This window comes from Myripristis murdjan, chromosome 1 (assembly GCF_902150065.1).
Source record: "Myripristis murdjan chromosome 1, fMyrMur1.1, whole genome shotgun sequence".
NCBI classification, from domain to species: Eukaryota; Metazoa; Chordata; class Actinopteri; order Holocentriformes; family Holocentridae; genus Myripristis; species Myripristis murdjan.
Genome location: NC_043980.1, coordinates 9,808,487 through 9,824,399, shown reverse-complemented (window position 1 = coordinate 9,824,399; position 15,913 = coordinate 9,808,487). Strand labels below are relative to the sequence as shown.

At 43.6% G+C, this 15,913-nt stretch overlaps 1 protein-coding gene across 3 annotated transcripts in view; it reads right to left on the bottom strand.

The window, feature by feature from the left end:
* The window catches only part of pdgfba (platelet-derived growth factor beta polypeptide a), a 42,554-nt gene that overhangs the window by 14,075 nt on the left and 12,566 nt on the right, over nucleotides 1-15,913 (bottom strand). For 2 of the 3 annotated variants that reach the window (XM_030054952.1, XM_030054970.1), the window contains exon 1: nucleotides 6,891-7,839. In XM_030054952.1, the coding sequence (XP_029910812.1) occupies nucleotides 6,891-6,962 (72 nt within the window). In that variant the 5' untranslated portion in view covers nucleotides 6,963-7,839. Of the gene's footprint in view, nucleotides 1-6,890; nucleotides 7,840-15,913 lie in introns of those variants that run through there. The other variant, XM_030054961.1, reaches the window with a different exon arrangement.

Below are 15,913 nucleotides of genomic sequence, written 5' to 3'. Positions count from 1 at the left end.
TGCTCTCTAACAGTCAGCCTTCAAACACTTCCAGCAGTTTTTGATTTGGTTGATGGTTTGATGGATTCGTTCACCTTTTCAAGCGTGTTTCTGTCCCTCCTGGTCTCTTGAGGCGCTTCCATGAGGCGTTTTTATTCTGATTTATTCTGATTCTTAGATTATTGTAACATTAGAGTTCACGTAAACGCAGCTGCTGCCACATATATCAGAGGATGTGTTGAATGTCTCTCTCTCTTTCTTTTATCCATTTCCCAGTTCATCCCTCTCTCTCTGTCTCTCTCTCTCTCTGTCTGCTGGGTGGGCGGAGGTGGCCGAGCCACAGGACACCTGGTTGACTTTCACAAGCCATTGGCTGACCTAGTTAAGCAAACACACACACGCACACGCACACACACACACACACACACGCACACGCACACTCACACTGGCACTCACACACGCGTGCACACACTCGCCCCCACTTTCCTACACACAAACACACACATGCTGAACCACTTAACTGTCCAACTTGTCCACTCAACATCACACACAGACACTTTTCATTCTGCAGCGAGCGATCATTACAATGACAGGGTTAACTCACACACTCTCTCACACACACACACACTCAGATTAGAGAGTGTTGCCCACAGACAGGAAACGGCTCTCGACATATTACAGACACGCAAAACAACAAACCGCCGGTTAAAAAAAGGCCAGGAGTCGGACAACAAGCTAAGAATAGCAGGTTCAGCAAAAGAGCTAAATCACTCAGAATGGATATGACACCAAGTTCCTTCTTTCCTATCTCATGCACACACACACACATGCATACACACACTCCAAAACACACACACAGGCCTCCCTCGCTGTTAGTGTCACTTCTAGAAAGCAGCTACAGACCTTTTATACTCTAAATGTGTGTGTGTGTGTGTGTGTGTGTGTGTGTGTGTGTGTGTGTGTGTGTGCGTGTGTGTATACAGCACTTAAAAGCCTGACATTTTTTTTGATATCTCACACTGTGACTGTAGGTGAGCTCATGGGTCAACCACACACACACACACACACACACACACACACACATGCACACACATATCTATGCAATCCCAGTCACACCCATGCACAATGCAGTCGCAGGGAGGCACAAACATACAAAAGTAAACATATCTGCATGTTCTACTCACACACACACACACACACACACACACTGCACGCAAGGGTGTGATGAGTGAGTCACCATCACACTGTGTGCTGTCACAACACGCGCTTTTCTTTTATCAGAACCATGGCTGATGTCCAAGATACTGTCGCAAAAACTCGATAGACTCACAGAGCTCAGTGGATATGCTGTCAATCACACGCACACACACACACACACACACACACACACACACACACACACACACACACACACACACACAGAGAGGCAGAGGCAGGAGAGATTCCTCCCGCTGCAGAGACGAAGGGAAAGATGATGGATGTTAAGATTGAAACTGACAAGAGAAGGGGAGCAGAAAGGAGATTCAAGGAGACGAGAGTGGAGGAGAGAGGAAGGAAGGAAGGAAGGAAGGAAGGACAGAAGGATGGAGGAGAGATGAGAGGAGATCATTTGGAGGGAGTGAGGGAACAGGACCAGTTTCAGATTGTGGAGGACGAGCTGAAACTGCAAGGTCAACGTGAACGTGAGACATGAGGTGTGTGTGTGTGTGTGTGTGTGTGTGTGTGTGTGTGTGTTCAGAGGGAAAAACACAGAGACACAAATTCCTAATTGCACACACACACACAAAAAAAAAACTCCACCTCAACCAGGCATTTAATCTCATATTCGATCTTAAAATGGCATTTTTCTTATAACAAGTGAAAGAAGAAGAGTGCCAGAAGTTTTAATGGGACCAAATATAAATATGCTTTTTTTTTTTTTTTTTACTTAAGAAAGAGAAAACAACATTTCAAGACTAAAAATGAGGCTAAATGAAAATAGAGCACAGATTTTATTACTGATTTTCACCTCCCTTTTCATTCTTCCATGACTGATTTTTTTAAATATATTTCTTAGCACTTTTGTTGCTGATTTTTTCTTTTATTATCCTGTTAAAGGCACTTTGTCTTTTAAGATTATTGTTTTTCAATCGTTTTTTTTTTTTTTTTTTTAGTCTGCCTGTGTACTCTGCACATGTCAGATTTTCCCCTACTGCTGCACACGACTGAGCTTACAAATACTCTTACATGCCACTGCGCTTTTTATCTAACACACACACATGCACACACACACACACATGCACACACACGCACGCACTCACACATACGAGCACATATGTCCACTGACACGTACGTGGCTACACCCGGCCATGTGCACAGATGTATGAGCTTGTGTACATATACCATTACACACACACACACACACACACACACACGAGGTCAGTGAAATCCCTGGCAGATTAGTTGTTCTTATGTAAAATGGATCAAGCCAGGCAGCAGCAAATCATCCCAGCCTGCCTACAGAGACAATAGTCAGACAACAACCATCGCTAAACTGTTCAACTGGTCACATCTGACACCAATCTGATGTGTGTGTGTGTGTGTGTGTGTGTGTGTGCGTGCATATCCCCTGTGATGTAAAAAGTACAACAGATGATTAAAGAACTGAGGTCTGACCCGGTGTGTGTATCAGTCTCTCGGCCTGTTTAAGTGGATTTTAAAAAACGAACTGATACTCTTGGTGTGTGTGTGTGTGTGTGTGTGTGTGTGTGTGTGTGTGTGTGTGTGTGTGTGTGTGTGTGTGTGTGCGTTTGTATCCAAAATCCTCGGTTTTACATGATTGGATTGGTCAGGGATGCAGCAGCTGCACCGTAATCAAAAAACGGCCTTTCACTCTAAATTCTGACAATATTTTATTCACTGTGTGCAATTACAGTCAGCTGGGCCTCAAAACTGCAAAAACTGCATTTCTCTAAATGTGGTCACTTTGCAGAAGAGTTAGTGTGTGTGTGTGTGTGTGTGTGTGTGTGTGTGTGCAAACAGAGCCTTTTCCACAAACAGATGTAGGGTAACTGTAGACGTCAAGGATGTCTTTGTTGTTCTTCTGTAGTTAGACTAAATATTGTAAAAAAAAAAAAAAAAAAAAAAAAAAGATAATGACTACAGTGAGAAACTCATTGGGAGATTTATCACACACACACACACACACACACACACACACACACACACATCAGCATGACTCCCTCCCATACCCTGTGTCACAAGGTAGGAACATTTTTCATTTAAATATAAATACCCTCCATCCTTCATCATATCTAACCGCAAAGACATCAGTGCCGTGCTAAGAATACCACCGAGCAAAGACACACAAGTTACCTCATCATCACCGTTAAGTGTGTGTGTGTGTGTGTGTGTGTGTGTACGTGTGTGTGTGTGCATGCCTGTCTAACTGCACAAACACAAACACAGAGGTCACACAAAGGACCTCTGCACTGGCCCGGAGGTTAGCAGAGGCCGCCCTGCAGGCCAAAAGGTCGCAGGTTGAATTCCCCACAGCAGCCAGCGTGCAGCTGCCGCCGTGTCCTTGAGCAAACCGCTTAGCCTCTGCCTTCTATACAGCTTGTACCGAGTGTTGTGTCTTGTTCCCGCTCTGCCTATTGAACTTTAGGCTTCTGAAAGTCAAGTGATGTCAAGGTTATTTATAGAGAGTTTTAAAACACAGCGCCTCATTCATTGGAATCCAACACTTTGAGACGGACGACAAGAGGCAAAATACTGTAGCACGCTGTTAAAATGGCAATGTGCATCTTGTTCTCAAAAACGAAATAAACAGCCTATATTCATGTACATTATCAGTCTGCGTCTGCCTGTAACCCTGTATGTCGTTTAATCCCCCTGCATCGTGAAATTCACCTTTTCAGTGTTTGCACGTTTGCTGGCTATCAAGGTGAGGCCACCAGGACGTCCCAGCAACTGCATCAAGAGCAGTAAGAAACTAAAGTGCAATGAAGTGCAAACCACGTTCAAAACAGGGATAACATTTGTGTTGCTCTTCCATCAACTGAGGGAAACAAGAAGCTGCAAAGTGAAACACAACCCGAGCTTGTATGTGGCCACAGATTTTATGAGAAAGGTCACCAAGGTGAGTGACAGATCAGGACTTCCCCGGGCAAGGGGGAAAAGGGCGGGACACACTTCACGACCTAAACAGGTAGAAATCTGTGTGTCGTAGCTTTACATATTGTATAGTAGATGTACACACATCAAGGTGAGGTGCTGCATTTGATTAAACGCTGGAACTTGAGCTTCTCTTAATTCCTAGTAGTAAAAAACAAAGAGAACAGCCTTGAAAGACTGAGTGTCTGGTTGTGAGGTATAAAGTTGCCAGCCTCTGCTCACAACTTGACATCATAATAAACATGGCTGCCCAGGTGATTAACAGTAAAATTAGCTGTGAAAAGAAAAATAACAATATCATTAACAATAATACCATGTGCCCATTTCCTTCCTCTCAAGGTCTTCTCTATGGGCCAAATATCTCAGTAGTATCTGGGTTCTCACTCTACATCAACAGCATAGATTACACTCAGGCATCTGGTATTTCCCACCTTGAGGTATACACACACACACACACACACACACACATCGGTAATGACGTGTTCCCGACTTCTGACATCGCACATCCACCCATAATCAAATGCAGCTCAAGTCCCAGTGGAGCAGAGGACAACCAAAGCAGAAGGTCCACCATTCATACACATTTTCTTTGGCGCTGTCGTCAGCAGTTTTAACTTGACCAAGTTCCACATTGAACTGAAAAGTTGTGCAAGAACGGAGCTCAAGCTGCACTGTAGTAGCCAAATATGCCTCATCAGTATTTTTTTTGTTTGTTTTTTTTGACATACATGACAGTCCACCCTTCCAAGAAAGTGTGCAGTATCTGACCCACCGAGCCCATTTCCATCTGAACCCGCCCATTACACACCTGCTACCTGAAGGGGAAAAAAAAGCCAGGCAGCCAGAAGTTTGTCGTTCGAGAATTGAAATGGTGCAGCACATGAACCTGCTGCCGGAGTAAGAAATTGATTATGTTAATTTCTTTGGAATTAGTGTTGACGCGCACTGCCTGACCCAATAATACTCTTATCCCTCCAAGTGAATCTGCAAATAAATCCAAGCTACATGCAGATTTTGACCTGCACATCACTCGTGTGCGGCGCTGTCCTCTTTCCTGCACGGGCTTACGTGGCCACGGCAAATCTTTTGAGGGCTACTACAAAGCACGCAGGGCTGGATAAGGCACTGAAGAAACTGGTCTGAGCAGCAGAGAGACAACAGGGTCTTGGTGTGGTTTATTTCCTGGTGTGGTGGTGTAAGAGAGCAGCTGGGCTGACAGATAGCTTTTGGCCTTGGCTTCATACTGCAGGTTAACTCCTGCTGCTGGGCCACCAGCCAAGGACCTCGCTCACCCTTACACTCTCTCTCTCCGCCTCTCTATATCATTTTCTCTCCCTCGCTCACTCTCTCTGCAACACATTTGGAAAATCGGCGTTGTGAAGCATGCAGGGGAAACCACAGCGAGACACAGACCCCATGGCATGAGCTTCAGAGGCACAGAGGGGCAGCGACACACACACACACACACATATATACACACACACAAGACAGCACTTTGTTTCCTGGGAGCCCTGCAGTTCAACAGCTACAGAAAACATTCAACCCATAGATTGTGGAAGCACTTCAGGGAATGATGATGGGTATGTCATCTGCTCCAGACTAGTGAAGGAAATTTCCATCAGTCCAGATCTCGTCCTGTCCCGTGATCACCACTAACGAGCATATCTGAGAGGGAGCGGGAACTTCACAGGACTCTGTTCTGTTATCTGCTCCAGTTCAGCCGAAGCCAAACTTGTCAGAGCTTCCTCAAAACCAGCCACTCACCGGTTAACTGGCCATTAGTGAAGGTGAAATAAAGGCAGAGAGAAATCAGCGCCCGCCTCATTATCATCATCACCATCCAAATTATCAAGAGCATCTGTATGGTAACCTAATGGCCCATATTAATTACACCCCCTCCCACACACATACTCTCTCTCTCTCTCTCTCTCTCTCTCTCTCTCTCAGCACTCTCTTCCATCTTAACCAGGGATAGAGGGTCAACACATCACACCCTCCTTTTTAAGCTGACAGAAATGTTTGCCAGGTAACTCCATCCCATGCATCACAGTGCGCAGGGTCAAACTGGTGCAGACTGGGGTCTTTTAGGAGGAAAAAAAAAAAAAAAAGCATGAAATTGATGGTGCTCTGAAAGTAGGCCTATAATCGCTTTTTAATCATATTGGTGGCTGTTAATCACACACTGGAGGTCACAGATTACCCACATTTTCATTTACCACAACATCACTAACGATGGTCGTAATCTGCTGTTCATGTGAGGGTTGATACAGTAGACTAATGCTGTTCTGAGAGTATGATCGATTTTTGATTATAGGCCTATTGGTCATTGGGTTATTAGGTTGATATAAATCATTATGACAAGAATTCATAGTATAAACCACATTAACGATAGTATTTGACGGGAGTATATGCAGATAGGGTCTTTTAAGAGGTAAAGCACAACGAGTTAAGGCTTTTCTGGTTGATTTTTATTCATCTTGTTGATTTTGGTGCCTTATACTGGTCACGACTAGAGGTCATGTAGTTCACCCACATTTCCATTTACCGCCACATCCATTTACCACTAATGATTTTTTATCCTACAGTTTAAATGCGGAGTGACACAGTGAAACAAACGCCTATCTGAGAGTTTAATCGATTTCCCCCCCCCCCCCCCCCCCCCCCTTTGCATTGCCGCTGGTTTGCCTTACGCTGATCACCAGCTGGAGGTCACGGTGTACCAGCCGGTGTGTTTACCAGCACATCACGGGTCTTACCTCAGCGCTGCCGAGCCGCAGACGGGCCGCTGAGAGCGCAGCCAGCAGCAGCAGCAGGACCCAGGACCTCATGTTGCCGCCCAGCCTGAGGAGCCGCAAGCGACCGGCTGGGCATTTAGCACCTCGGCGTCCAATCCCCCGGTTACACCGAGCCTCGTCCCGGTGTTACGAGCTGGTCGGTTGTGTCAGGCACTGTTAAATATCCTCAAATATGTCACTGCGTAAGAGCCGCTGTCCAAGTGTTTGCTCACGGTGACTCACTCCCAGGCTAGACGGCTGACTCTGTCCATTCCCTTGTATTGAAAAGTCACAAAGGAGACGTCAAGGGTACCATGGGGCAGGTGCGTAATGCAGAACTGGATTGGATTTTATGATATACGCGGACTACAGCAGCGCAGCTCAGTATGCAGTACAGGAGAGCGCGTCCCAGGTCCCGCAAAGAGTCCAGGAATGTCTCCAAAAACGTGATTTACAAAACGATCAGACAACATGTGCCAAAGTGCATGATGCGTCCCCGCTGACGGTTAAAATCCATTTAATAAAAACATCCAGATGTCGAGCTCGCATTCAAAACTCGCATTTATACTTTTATATTATGTTCGTGAGACGCTCAAGACAGCCTGCCCGTCGTGGCTGAGACCCCATATGTCCAAACATCCGTGCGTAAAAGTTGGTTTTCCTTCGGAATCGCTCTTGGTGCGTAATTCTCTGGACGCCCGGCTGCAAAACTCAGATTATTCTCATCCCAGCGCGAATCACTTGGCTGCAGTTTAAATCTCTCTCATAGACTGCGCCTCTCTCTCTCTCTCTTTTTCTCAGCGTCTCTCCTTTCCCTCTGCGTGTCTCTCCGTTTACCGGCACTGCAGGATCAGGTTGTTCTCGCCCCGGCGCCTCTCCTCTCTGGTTGCGTCTTGGACGGTGGGCAGCTTTTCCAAATAGAAACGGGGCCTCCCTCAAGTTTGCAGCGTCAAGTCAGCCAGAGATGACACGCATGATACCGGAAATATAGCGATTTCAGCTTCAAAATAAAAGTGGTTTTAGTTTCGCATGAAACTTTAACGACGCCTGTGTTGAAATTAGGTCGTCGCATCAGCACAAACAATGATATGCAGTTGATGACAATGAGGCAAATAAAAACTACAGGCATTAATACAAAGACAAATCTCATTAACTGGACATGTTTGAAAGTATATTTAGAAAATTAAATACTGGGGTGACTAGCCAAAAAAAAAAAAAAAAAAAAAAAAATCAAAACTTGGAAACTGTATCAAGCACTTGTGCCAAAGCAATGGATTACAATGGACTTTGTCAAAACTGTAGACACCCTTCCTAGTTAATTGTTAAATGTATCTATTGTGTCTGTGGGTGTTTTGGCAGTGCTGTCATGTCAGGCATGTGTGGTTATAAATTCACACTATCAAGAGGATATTTTAAGAGGAAAGCAATGACTTATTTAGACGCACGATACGTTCTTCTTATTTTATACTATTTATTTTTCTTTTGCTGTTAAGCTTTAATTTAAAAAAAAAAAAAAAGTAAGGATTTTATTTTGAAATCTTGACCGGAAACTACTGTTTTCTTTCTGGCTGCCTTGACACTGGTCCTTAAGTTTGCGCCAGGGGCCCCGTTCCCCTCCTCTTGAAGGCAGGGCTTACCACCTCCTTATTAGGAGCAAGGAGACCGGAGCGCCCATGGGTGCTCTTAAAGAGCAAGTTTGGAGCCGTGGGCTGAATTAATAATCACTGTATTATAATAAAGCCACATCCCATGCAGTCACATGCAACCCTAAAGAGTCATGTTTTAATCATTTTGTAAAGGATCAAAGATGTGCAGATACTGAAAACACACTCTGAGTCCCTATAGAAATATTATGGGAATAAAATAGCGGTACCACTGGGGATGCAAAAGTATAGCAGATATTAACCTCTGCCCTATCTCTCTCTCTCTCTCTCTCTCTCTCTCTCTCTCTCTCCCTCTCTCTCTCTCTCTCTCTCTCTCTCTCTCTGGCCCTCGCTTTATCTCTTGCTCTCTCTCAAAAAAACAGGAAAAATTTGGTTCAAATGTTTCTCCGAAATACTGTAATACTTTTCTTTTAATCTGCCTGGATTACCAGCAAGGTGGAGTTCACCGTGTGGGGCAAAACAATGCCAGAGAAGTTTAGACAATCACAAGAATACATCTGAAAAACAATTTGCTACTCTTTCCTGTGACTGGAAACACAACGGCTTCCTCCACCCGTCCCAGAAGATTAAAGTTAAAAAAAAAAAAAAAAAAAAGTCAGCTGTCTGTTTTTTGGGTTGTGCCAACATCATAACCTTGTATACAAAACCAATATCCACAGCAGGGGTATAAATGTTATGAGATTGTAGTTTTGTTTTTCTTTGACATGGATTAATATTGGGCAGAGAGTAGACAAGTAGGGCACTAAATCTAAAAAAATAAAAAATAAATAAAAAATGTCTTTTGTCCCTCTCTGTAACAAGCCTGTTGAAGTTCTTGGTAAATAAATGTGACCAGAGCCTAAACCTGCCCTCGTCTCCAAAGCGGATTGCGACTGTATTCCAGGAAGCTCAATATTTCATCTCGGGGTCACGGCTGGATGGGTCGCCATGGCAGCCGGAGGTCACGGCAGATTCTTCCTCCCAATGGAGGGATGCCACAGGAAGTGACACTGGGAAACCAGGCATCCCTGGGTAGCTATTTCTGGACCATCACACACACACACACACACACACACACACAGTTGCACACACATTGACCTTTTACATTCACGTACAGAGAACAGAGTGACTGACACAGAGACACTGCTGTCATTCACAGTGCTATAATTCATCTTAATAATGACCTGTGTGTTTGTGTGTGTGTGTGTGTGTGTGTGTGTGTCAACTTGAAAGGGGATATCAAGTTTACCGCATTGCTTGCTCTCATTCCGCTATCTCTTCTGCAATGGAATTCCCAGTATGCTTGAGAGTGGCAGGAGATGTACAATGTGTGTGTGTGTGTGTGTGTGTTTTAGCACATGAAATAATAGCAAGCAAAATATCCACAGCATGCACAGCGCTGCTCCCTGCTCCCCCAAGTCCTCCAGTCCATACGACCCCATGCATCGTTTGTTCCAACCCTCTGAAGGCTCATTTTGTTCGTATTTGTTCATATTTTCAGAAAGTTTACGCGCGAAAATTCGGGCGATACAGATCAGCAGCACCGGAAATCACGGGGGCGGTGCAGCCAGTAGCTGAAGCGAGAACGAACAGTCTATGACCGAGACACGAGGAGGAAATTTCTCTCATTTGCACTATTACCAAATAGAGTTCTCTGTTTGTTGTTGTCAGAAACTTTGGGCTCTGAGCTGCCCTCTTGTGGATTTACTGTTTGAGATCCATGCCAACGTAAAGGACGCATGGAGGTATGTGGGTAGTTACGTTGTTTGAAACGGACGTATTTCTTCTGGAACGTAAAGGGAACATAAATACAACCCGAAGGAACATGCACAATATGACCCAGAGGACTGTTTCCTGGGTGAACTAGCTCAACGTTAGCTTGTTAACTATTAAAATGCATGGTTAAGGTTAGGAAAACGTTTGTCATAACGGTTAAGGCTAAGCAAATATGGGACAATATGGAATTTTTTTTTTCCTTAAGTGAAAATTTAAAGGAGTTTGGGGGTTAACCTGAATAATTTCAACCACATGTGTAACATTAAACGTTCACTTAAAGGGGAATGGCACCGATTTACAAAACCGTCTTTCTCTACCCATCAGGGATTATTCCGATCATACGCTGAAAGTTCATCTCAAATCCAGGTCCAGATGTGTCAGGTCGCATGAGCTGTTTCTGTCGTTTGGATGCAAATTTGTCACACTTTTTATTCGGTACAGTGCAACATCAGTGGGAGTTTGGACCTCTGACAAACTGGAAGCATATTGGAGTGTCTGCATCTGAATGAGCCAAATAAGACTGTTTTCTACTAAAAAAAAAAAAAAAAAACTATTTGTTTCTCAATTGTTGCTCTGTTTTTGCCTTATGCTGGATTTCTTTCTCCATTGTTCTGTTTTTGCAAGTATTTCACTGCTACGCTGTGTATTTAGGGATGGAAATGAGTGCACATCTTCTGGATCAAACATGATGACAACAGTAAACCAACAAGGAGGGGTCGAGGAAGAACAAGTTGGTGCTCTGTACCAAAAAACTGAGTATCAAAAGTCTACGGCAGAGGGGAGTTTGGTTCAGTTTTTCAGCTTCATTAAAAAATGCAAAAAGTGGTTGCTTCTCATTCAAGGATAAATAGGTCGTAAACTCTCCTTTGCAAAGCTTGGACTCGCTGCAAACATTCCCTAACTGCTGCACAAAGAGGGCATTGCTGTCACTCGTTATTCTTATTTAATTTCTACACCTCTTTATTAGATAACAAGATGGATAAGTGTGGAGGAAGTGTAAAGAAATACATGAATAAACATTACCTCGGTGACAGCGAGAGGTGCACAGCTGTCCATGCTGCACATACCGTGAAAACCTCGGGAAACAATATCGGTGGATGTTTGTGAGGCACGGCTGGTTTTTCTTACACGAAACAAAAAAGCACTTCAGAATGCCCTTTTGCATGGAGACGCTCAGATTGTCTCTCGGTTGGCTTTCGGGTTCACGTTTCAGTCGCGTTCAGGTGCTCGTCTGACCTGACCCGGCTGTGTGCCTGGCAAACCGACGCCCTGGAACCGATTCAACATGATTATGATCGGCGTAATCTCTCAAAGGGTACACAACAAAGTGTGTTTCGATTTTTAAAATAGGCGGAATTCACCTTTAACCTAAAACTAGACCTTGACCTGATTCTGATTCTAATCCAAGAGCAGCCTCAACTTTAACTGTTTCTCACAAGTGGAAAAAGTGTGTCTCTGCATGTGTGTGTGTGTGTGTGTGTGTGTGTGTCATTACCTCACTTTGCATGTGTGTGTCTGGACTTACCGTCTGACTTAAGATGTGACAATAGACAAGGTTCTTCTGTGATCCTGACTCATCTAATTTCACTATATCTAACATGTTTAGCCCGACAAAAAGAGACCAGACAACCAATATAGAAGCAATCAAAGGGAATTTGGGACAATCTTATTTGCAGAGAAGAGGAGCGGGTCGTCATGGGTTACGTCTGGGTCCATGTGAGGTTCAGCTGTATGTGTCTGTTCCAGTGCCTTTGAACTACCTTATCTCTCTCCATCTTTTCCATTCCACTTATTTATTTTAAAACGTCTTTACTCCTCCCCTTTCCTTTCATTTCCTCGCTCCTCTCGCTCTTTTCTTCCCCTCTGCCCTCATTTCGTTTCCTCTTTCCTTTCCTTCCCCTGCTAAAACCTTGATCTGTATTTGTGTGTGTGAGTGTTAATTAGTTTTCTCCCCAATATCCTGATCTAATTGAGTGAATTTCGCCCCCCCTCCGCCCCTCGCGCCAGCTTCCTGTGTCACTCCATCCAGCGGCAGGATGAGGCGAACAGCCGCTACACTCCCACTAGGGTTCAACCCTCGGTCACGGGCCTCCACACAGGACCACCGCTGCCCGCTTTCACATCACGTAGCTGCAGTGTGTTTAAATCAGGACATATGAGATTTGTACTCAGTCCTCAGGCGAAGATTATCCCAGATCAAGCCCCACAGGATCAATAGCAGGAAGGGGAAAGGTGGTAAGTCTTTGGGTTTGGCTGCTGAGTTTGTTTACACTGCACCAGCCGCGCTGGCAGGCAACTTGTCATCATTTCTAAATTCTATTATGTGGATGCCAACCGCTGGGATAACAGATGGGGCCTTTGATGCAAAAGTGGTGAAAGTATCACCTCTAGTCACTGATCACAATGAAAACCAGTACAACCAGCACTAAATTACATTTTCAGACAGGCTTTAGTTTTCTTTAAAGGCCATGGCTTGAAAAATGCAATTTTCGTTGTTGCTGCATGATAGTGAAGGTCTTGGGGCCACATAAATACTGTCCCATGCATTTCACCTGTGATAAATGGAGAAGTGCACACAGCCCGTTTTTTGAAACTGTCCCTGTAAAATGAGCGGATTGCACTTCCGTTAATCCTTGACGTCAAGGACGGTGACTCCGCCCACAGCGCCTGCGTCCCCAGGCAACGAGCTACCAAGCCAGTGAACTTAGCCAGTACCCCTCCGCTCCCCGGGCAACAAGCTCACAACATATTTACCACATATTTAACAAACATAACTTACCATTCTGAAACATCTTGTAATAAACGGATTTGAAGTGGCTCAAACACGTACGGTTGTTTAACATCACACTCGGCGGTAGCCATGACAATCTTACATAAGATGATAATTCGCTTTCGACAAGTTTTCAAATAGTTACGTATCTCGTTGGCTCTGTTTTTCTCTCGCTCAATATGACCTCATAATATGGCAGTGCGCTATTGTTTACGTCCCAGAATGCATTGCGCAGTGGCGTCAGTTGATTGGCCCGACCATATGTCACTCAGAAAACAGTCAGCTAATCAGTGGAGAGGGGCTGATTCTCTCTTCTGATTGGCTACACGAACTGTGCAGCCAGAGCTCCGGGAGAAAGGCAACAGAGAGAAGCTGTGAAACTATATTTATCAGACCACAGGTACTCAAAACCACAAATACATCATGCTAGGGATATCAGCAGTTAAAATAAAACCCTGGAAAAGTGTACACCATGGGGCCTTTAAAAGCAGCTATTCTTAAATGCCTTGCATCAGTCACATAATAAGTAAAAGAATACTCCAACCTTTTGGGCAAAATTCCTTTTTTCTTATTTCTTCAGACTGAGACAAGATGTTTGATAGCATTTTCACCTCTGTACGTCCAGTGGTTCAATTCCAAAGGGTAGCATTTCATGTTAGCTTAGCATAAAGACTTGAAGTCTATGGGGGTCGTTAGCCTTGCTCTGTCAGAGTGAAAAAATAAACCTTACAGCAACTCCAAAGCTGTCTTATTTACACAGTGTATCATGTGGATTTGATATACATGTCTTGGAATTCACCAAATACTAAACAAAAAATAAGAGTTGTTTTAGGAAAAGTTAATTTGTGCTGGATGACGGCACAAATTAAGGATTAATGTGTTCAGCGGTTGCAGCTCCACCATCTAACTTCTCCTAACATCACTCTTTTTTTTTTTTTTTAAATTCCCAGACATGTATATCAAATACACACGATAGACTGTGTAAAATAAAACTGCTTCGGAGTTGCTGTAAGGTTTATCTTTTTCACTCATATAGAGCTAGGCTAATGACTCCCATAGACTTCAAGTCTTTATGCTAAGCTAACACAAAATGCTACCCATAGGAACCGAACCAATGGGTGTACAGAGGTGAAAATGGTATCAAATATTTAATCTCAGTCTCGGTAAGTCGGAAAAGGGTATTCTGCCAAAATCATTACCATTATTATTACTTTACAGTAGTATTCCTTCAATATTATGTATACTAGGGTTTGACTGATGTTGGTTTTTAGGGCTCATATGGATACACTATTTCTCTGAAGTTACTGGTAGATGATTTTAGCTTTAAATTTGACCCATTTCATGCAAACATGTAAGTATTTCCGTCCTTGTCGGGATGCAAAAGCCAAAGCATTTAGATCACATGGGACGCTAAAACTATCCACTGAAACTGAGACTAATTAAATTACTTTCAGGCTAGCAGTTCATTAAGGCAGAGACCCATCTCTACTATAAATACACACAACTGAAGAATCCCACTGAACAGTTTTGCTTTGATTAAACATTTAAAATGATTAAATCGACATCTACGCTAAAACTGAGCAACATATGGTTGAAAAGTGAAAGTTTACCACATGTCTATGTCTCATACTACACTGAGCATTACCTTGCACATGCAGTATGAATCTATGTGGTGTATATTCTTGATATTAAGAGTTTTTGCATAAATATGTTTATTGCTTCTCATAAACTGGGCTGCACATAGCCATAATAATAATAATAATAATAATACATTTTATTTAAAGGCGCCTTTCAGGACACTCAAGGTCACCGTACAAAAGGACAATAAAAACAATCAATAAAACATAATAATCAATGAAAAACAAAGTGCAATACATAAAACAACAGTAAGGTGCAACAGTAATGTCATTCCAGTCCCAAGAAAGAACTGGGCTAAAGAATAGAGGCAACATCTAGTGCTCAGGGGAATTAAAAGTAAACACATAAAAAGTGCAAATAATATAAATTTCTAGCAGAATGTACATTGCAGCTCATAGCAACTGGCAACACTGACCAATAATGGGCCTGTGCTGTATATCGGCCAACTGATATATTGGCCTACTGCTAATGTATACAATAAATTTGTGCCAAAGATTTATGTCAGCCTAAAAAGGTGCATTAACTTTGGTCTGCATTGTGGGTAAATTGAGTTTAGGTGGGTTGACCCTCCATTACATCGCTGGCTGGGGCTCGATCGATCCCGCATAGGATGCCTGGAGGAAGGTATGTGATGCTGAAAGACCCAGAAAACACAGTGACCGAGGTTACATCAATGATGCCCTGTGCAAATGCATCAGAGGAAGTGTGTATAAAACCATTTCTAAAATAAAGTGTTGCTCGGCTGGTTAAATGAACATTTGGAATCCACGATAAACAAATGAGTCATACCTTTAAAAAAAACAATGGGATAAGTAGGGGACAACCTAGAATAGTAAAGTAGTAGCATGCAAGTAACACTTCCAGCTTTTGGGGCATGAGTAGCACCTTGGAGCATTTCCCTCCTGGTCTTGATTTAGACTGGGACATTTTACAGCTCATATTCCATATTGGGCCTTGATATCGTATCCGGACGGGTGTTCAATCAAATTTTACGCCGCGATCCCGGAAAAACATGGCAGCCCCTGGCATTGTTGTGGCTCTGTGAATCACCTCGCAGTTTCTTTCTCAAAGACCTCTTTGATGAAACGGAGAATGAGCGAGGGAACACTTCACAGGGCTGAGTCAAAGGAAGGCGTGAGGGAGGAAAAGGGGGGGGAGGAGGAGGAGGAGGTGGAGGA